Raw genomic sequence first — 6,000 nt, forward strand, 5'->3', positions numbered from 1 at the left:
ACAGTATAGAAATACAAAAATTATATAAGCAGTGGTAATTTGGGAACTAACATACAAGGAATGTTTGATTAATATCAATTTTTTGTAGTTATCATAGTAGAAGTTTTATTATTCCATTTCTGTAAGTAGAATGGCATTAATTCATCACATTTCTATTTTCATTCTGCAGTATTGCTTGTTTTCCATACGTATTAAGATGCAGTGTGATTGTAGAGCAAATAAGAACTGTCACACATGTAAATTAATAAAATTATTTTCTTGTACAGGTTCAAGCCAAATGTTACCAGCTTCTCCTCTCAGTTTTTCAACATTCCAATCGGGCCCTTTCAACTCCTTATATCCATTCCTTAGCTCCAATAGTAGTTGAAAAGCTAAAAGCTGTTGAAAGAAACAGACCAGGCAGTAGTACAGAACTCTTAGCTGTTCAAGAAGGAATCAAAGTTCTTGAAACATTGGTTGCTCTTGGGGAAGAACAGAACAGTAAGTATTTTCCTCTAAAAAGCCACTAGTCTAAAATGAAGATTTGTATTACATATTAATCTTATCTTCTATTTGACACGGGCCATTGCAGCAGTAAATTTTCTGAAGGTTCTTACTATGTGAAAGCTTAATGTTTTTGCTTATGTTGCAAAGAGAATTGAATTGATTTATATTTAAGAGCAAGAGATTAAAATAAATTAGGGATGCATTTCAACCCATGGATCTTTTCTTCTAGGAAGGTACTCTTTAAGAACTAGGGAAAATATGGCTGTTTAATATATTTTTAAGAATAATACATTTCGGTGTTTATAAGAGATGTATAAAAGCTTTTTAACAAATAGGACCAGATTAGTATTCATGCTAAACATCGGTATTAAAATACTCCAAAATTTAAAATATTGTTTTTTAATTTAATGAAAAACTACCATATACTTCCATTTAACCAGAGACTTATGCAACTTAATACTTACTCCTCTGTATCCCCTAAGCTTAGATTTCATCACAATCTAAAATTTATCTTTAAAAATATGACTTTTAATCGTTACAGAAAGACTGTACTTTTTAAACTAGTACCTTATGATTGAATTGTTAAGCTGTTTCCAGTTTTTCAAGATCATCAATAACTGAAATGAGTGTTCTTGTACAGATATCTTTGTACAGTCCTATTTTAAAAAAATTGATGTTTTATTATCTGTGATCATTCTATTTTTTTTAATGAAGTAAATTTGCATTAACAATAAAATAACTTAACAGTATAGAGTCATTTCTCTGGGGTCTTAACTCTGAAATGTGGTATCTGATTAATGGAACCTTCCATTTTTCACAAATGGTGGTAGTGGTTGGACAGATGTTCTCAAATGCCTTGCCAGGTCCATGATCATTTACCCCCATATTCCAAAACAGAGTTTAAAAGATGAAAGGCCATCTCCTCCTGTGTGTTATTTCTATCAGATAATTTTTTTAAGTGAAATTATTGGGTTGAAAGGAAGACACATTTTTAAAACTTTTAATATATATTGCCAGATTATTCTTGGGGTAAAAATTACATCAGTTTTTCTATCATAAAATTTTTCCTCTTCTCTTGAAAGAATTTCACAGAAGTTAGAAAGGTAGTGGAGATTTTAAAAAAGCTATTGCTGATAAGTTCCCTATAAAATGATAATCCAGAATTACTGCAGTGGAAGAGAAGAGTACAGAAGTGATTGTGGAAAAAAAAAATTGATCTGACTTGATGAGTATAGGTTACAGGGACAAGAGAAGAAGAAGAGCCAAATATTACTGTGTTACTTGGAAGAAGCATGGAAGCAATCTTAAAATTGAAAAGTTCAAGAAGAAGAGCTGTTTGGGAGGAGCTAATAAGTCTAGTTGAAACTAGATGTTAACAGATTATTTGAATAGAAACATTATGACTGACATCATGGCCCATGTTTGGTGACTCAACATAATTTTGTCTTTATTTGTATTTTACTCAATGTAAGTTCCACAAACATACAGACTAAATCTTATTCATTTCATAATCTCAACATTAAGCTTATTGACTTTTGCATAGTTAGTATTAAATTATGTCTGAGTTGAGTTGACTCTTGGGATCAGTTCCTGAACAGGTGTTCTAATTTAGGTAGGGAAGAGAGTCTTATACTTTTTCAAATAATTCTCTATTGTTTGAATTCTTTTAACAGCAAGAATATCTTCATGTATTATTCATGAAATTAAATATAGCTTAATAGTTAGATTTAACAAGGTTCATTTAATAAATAACCCTTTAATTTTCCATGTAAGAGTCAATTAATTTAAAATATGAAATAACTGAGGCAGTGTAGCTTCAATTCTCCAACCAGTTTCTAGTATTTAGTATTAGTGGGCTATATCAACAGTAAGCACCGTAATGATTTCATTTTTTAAAGGACTGCTTCACTCAGATGTTTTGTACTATAGTAAGACTTCTAAGAGGTAGAATAAGCAGTCGTCACGTTTTAAAAATTAATACTAAATCTGAGGCTAACTGCCGTGTACAAACCAAAGGGAAATGGTTGTCATCACATTAATGTATACGTTAGCTCATGACTTTGATTGTTTCTTCCTCCTAATGAATGCTTCAGGTTTGTGTTCCCTATTCCATTAAACTTCCAACCTTCCTATTCTGGAATACCCTTGGAATTTTCACAGTTTTATTCTCAAAATACATTTTACCAGTGGCATTCGTAAAATTGTTCATTTTTACCTTTTAGCCAGTATTTTTAAAAATAAAACAATTAGTATAAATGCAAAATATACAATCAGGTTTGATTTCCTACCCTAACGTGGCTGGAGAATTAGTAAGTATTAATAATGAGTAGTTATTGAGGTCTAAAATAGATTGGGCACATTTACTTGTGTGTTATTATAATTCAGATTACTATGGTAATTACTATGGTAATTGTGTTTAAATAAAGGTTACTGTAATTTTCAGATTCATGAGCATCTTCAAACTTTATCTTTGTTATTTGCAGGAGTGCAATTACTTGCTCTTTTAGTTCCCACTTTGATCTCTTACCTGCTGGATGAAAATTCTTTTGCCTCAGCAAGCACAGCTTCCAAAGATCTCCATGAGTTTGCACTCCAGAATTTAATGCATATTGGACCTCTGTATCCACACGCTTTCAAAACAGTAATGGGAGCAGCTCCTGAGCTGAAAGTACGTCTGGAAACTGCTGTTAGAGCAAGTCAAGCTAGTAAGGCTAAAGTGGCCACCAGGCAGCCAGCCCCAACCGTGCACTCTGCACCAACAATTAAGCTAAAAACAAGTTTCTTTTAATGTGCAATTCCATTCATTTTTGTTTATATTGTCAGTTCGGACCGAATTAGTGGTAACCACTGTACCATTCCAGTCTATAGGTTCAACTTTATTTATACACAGGAATTATATGCTTCCGAGGTAGGGTAAGTGAAATAATGCTCACACTGGTTTCTAATTTTGAAGGAATGATTTTGTGTGTGTGTGTGTGTGTGGTGAATGTGCTTTCATTTCCTTTCCTAATAATGTTTCTCTTTTATTAATTAATTTATTTTTAAAACTGAGCCATAATCTTTTAAATTAAATGCAAAATATTGTATCATGTAGTTGGGCGGCCTGTTGTTACTGTCAGGGAAAAAATGGTATATTCAATAGCATCTGTTACCAAAAAAAAAAAACTGAAAAGCAAGCAGAATTTAAATTTTGAAGAAACAAAATAATGTGAAGTGTCTGTTTCATGGTGTATATATTAAGAATAAAGTTAACATTTTCTTAGCATTTCTCAGAAAGTCCTTACCTTTATGCTAGATCTTTTTGCTTTCATATTAGATTATTAAATTATGCTTGTGTATATTTAGTTAACTGAATTAAAACTCATTTAAAGATCCATTAAAATGATTCAAATATGGAATAATGTTCTGGTTTTTTTAATGGCTACAATTTGGCCTCACTTATGCTTTGTAATTACAGAGCCTTGAGTTCTGGCTCTGATGGTTGGTTTCATTCATCAAATATTAATATTGAGTACCTACTATGTAGACGGCATCAAGCTAAGTGCTGCAGGGCATACAAAAATGAATTAGTCATAGTTACGCCAGTCTCTCCTGCAGTGGGAATTTTACCACATCAAATAGATAATTGATGAATGAATGTTTGCCACACTGTTTGGCACACTTTAAACACCAAGTTTTACCACGTAGACGGAACCTTTCTGAACATTCCAAATACGTACCTTGTCATCACCTACTGCCTCCTGCTTATTCTCTCTCAGACCCTCACCAGTTGGCAGCTAATGTAGCCTTGCCTTCCTCATGTAGTCTTAGACCTCAGACAGATGTGTTCTCTCATTTATTTTCTCACTGACTTTTACTTGTGCAAGGTTTTTAGTTTTTTTCATTTTATACCTGCTTTTCCAAAGCTATTCTCTTTTTTAAAGGTTTTTTTGTAATACTTTATTGAGATATTAATCACATACCATATGATTCACCCATATTAAATGTATAATTCAGTAGTTTTTAGTATGTTCACAGAGTAGAATAACCATCACCACAGTCAATTGTAAACATTTTCATTACCCCGCAAAGAAATCTGACACCATTTAGCTATTGCCCCACAAGCTCTCTGCTTCCCCTGAGCTTACTTTCTGTCTCTTATCAATTCTCATATTAAATATGAACATTTTATATAAATGAAATCATACACTATGTGGCCGTTTGTGACTGACTTCTCAACTTAAGATTTTTAAGGTTCATCCATGTGGTAGCATACATCCTGCATCCTTTTTAATGGTTGAATACTATTCCTTTCTACTTATATTTTTTTAATCCATTCATTAGTTGATGGGTGTTTGTTTTAATTTTTTGTGTATTACAAATAATGCTGCTATAAACAATTGTGTACAGTATTTGTGTTGCTCTGTTTTTCATTTGGCCTGAGTGTATATCTGGGAGTGGAATTGCCGGCTCAGTGGGAACTCTGTGTTTAACTTTCGAAGAAGCTGCCAGACTCTTTTCCAATCTCCTTGTTTTTTGTGTGCATAACCCTTTTCATTCATCTGTTTATGAGGTATGTTTATTTCTCCTTTGGCTGTTTTCTGCTGTTCTTCGTACCTCCCAGGCTTCCCCCATCATTTCCTGCTTTGGGGAATATACTACATCATGCAGTAGCAATGATTCTCTCTCTCTTCCTTCTCTCCTTCCGTCTTTCTTTTTCTCCCTTTCCTCTCCCCAGTACAGCTTTATACTTTCTCTCAACTCTTCTGAGCCACTGACAACTTAACCTCTAGTTTTCTATGATCATATCTAATAAAAGGGAGATCTGTTTGATTAATTATATTTTTAATTTGTTTCACTGCCCAGCTTGTTTCTTATGATATAAGAAAATATCTCTCATTTGTGGGAAAAAAAAAAGGGGCCTTACTCTTGTCTAATGAACGTAAAAGCAGTCAGAGGTCAAAGGAAAGTCAATTTTATACATTACTATAAGTTAATTTTAATTATAAAATTTGATTTATTAAATTTTGGGGGAAATTACCACACTTCATCACACAGGCCAAATCATTGTTGATATTTTAATCCATTCTCTTCCACATTTGTAATCACATCCTGCAGGTAGGCTGTTGTATCCACTTATTTTATATCATTTTTTTCATAGAATTACTCTAATAATAATATAGGATAAATTTAGTAACCACCTTTTTGATACCTACTAAACAAATGTACTGTTACTGACTTAGCCATCATCCTGTGCTGTGATACTTGGCTTCTAGTGTTTATATTTAAATAAGTAATGCTGCATTTGGCTTTTTAAAAATGCAAGTTTATAGATTATTTCCTTGGTTTAGATTTCTTAAAGGGGTAAAGATATGACAGGTTTGAATTTTGATATGCATTGCTGAATCGTAGAAAGCTCTGCTTTTTGAAATAAGAGATGTGAAAATAAAACCGGGGTTATTGTTTACCAGATTCCAAGAAAATGCCTTGGAGTGTACTTAAATCTCCCCAATATTTTGATATACCTAAACCTTT

The 6,000-nt window shown here is 32.6% G+C and overlaps 1 protein-coding gene across 2 annotated transcripts in view; it reads left to right on the forward strand.

Annotated features, from left to right (window-relative positions):
• Window positions 1–4,877, forward strand: part of HEATR5B (HEAT repeat containing 5B) — a 101,359-nt gene extending 96,482 nt beyond the window's left edge. For both annotated transcript variants that reach the window (XM_069583533.1, XM_069583535.1), the window contains exons 35-36: window positions 267–480; window positions 2,970–4,877. In XM_069583533.1, coding sequence (XP_069439634.1) covers window positions 267–480; window positions 2,970–3,274 — 519 coding nt within the window. In that variant the 3' untranslated portion in view covers window positions 3,275–4,877. The remainder of the gene's footprint in view (window positions 1–266; window positions 481–2,969) is intronic.
• Window positions 4,878–6,000: the final 1,123 nt, after the last annotated feature.

The sequence above is a fragment of the Ovis canadensis genome, chromosome 3, assembly GCF_042477335.2.
Source record: "Ovis canadensis isolate MfBH-ARS-UI-01 breed Bighorn chromosome 3, ARS-UI_OviCan_v2, whole genome shotgun sequence".
Classification (NCBI taxonomy): Eukaryota; Metazoa; Chordata; class Mammalia; order Artiodactyla; family Bovidae; genus Ovis; species Ovis canadensis.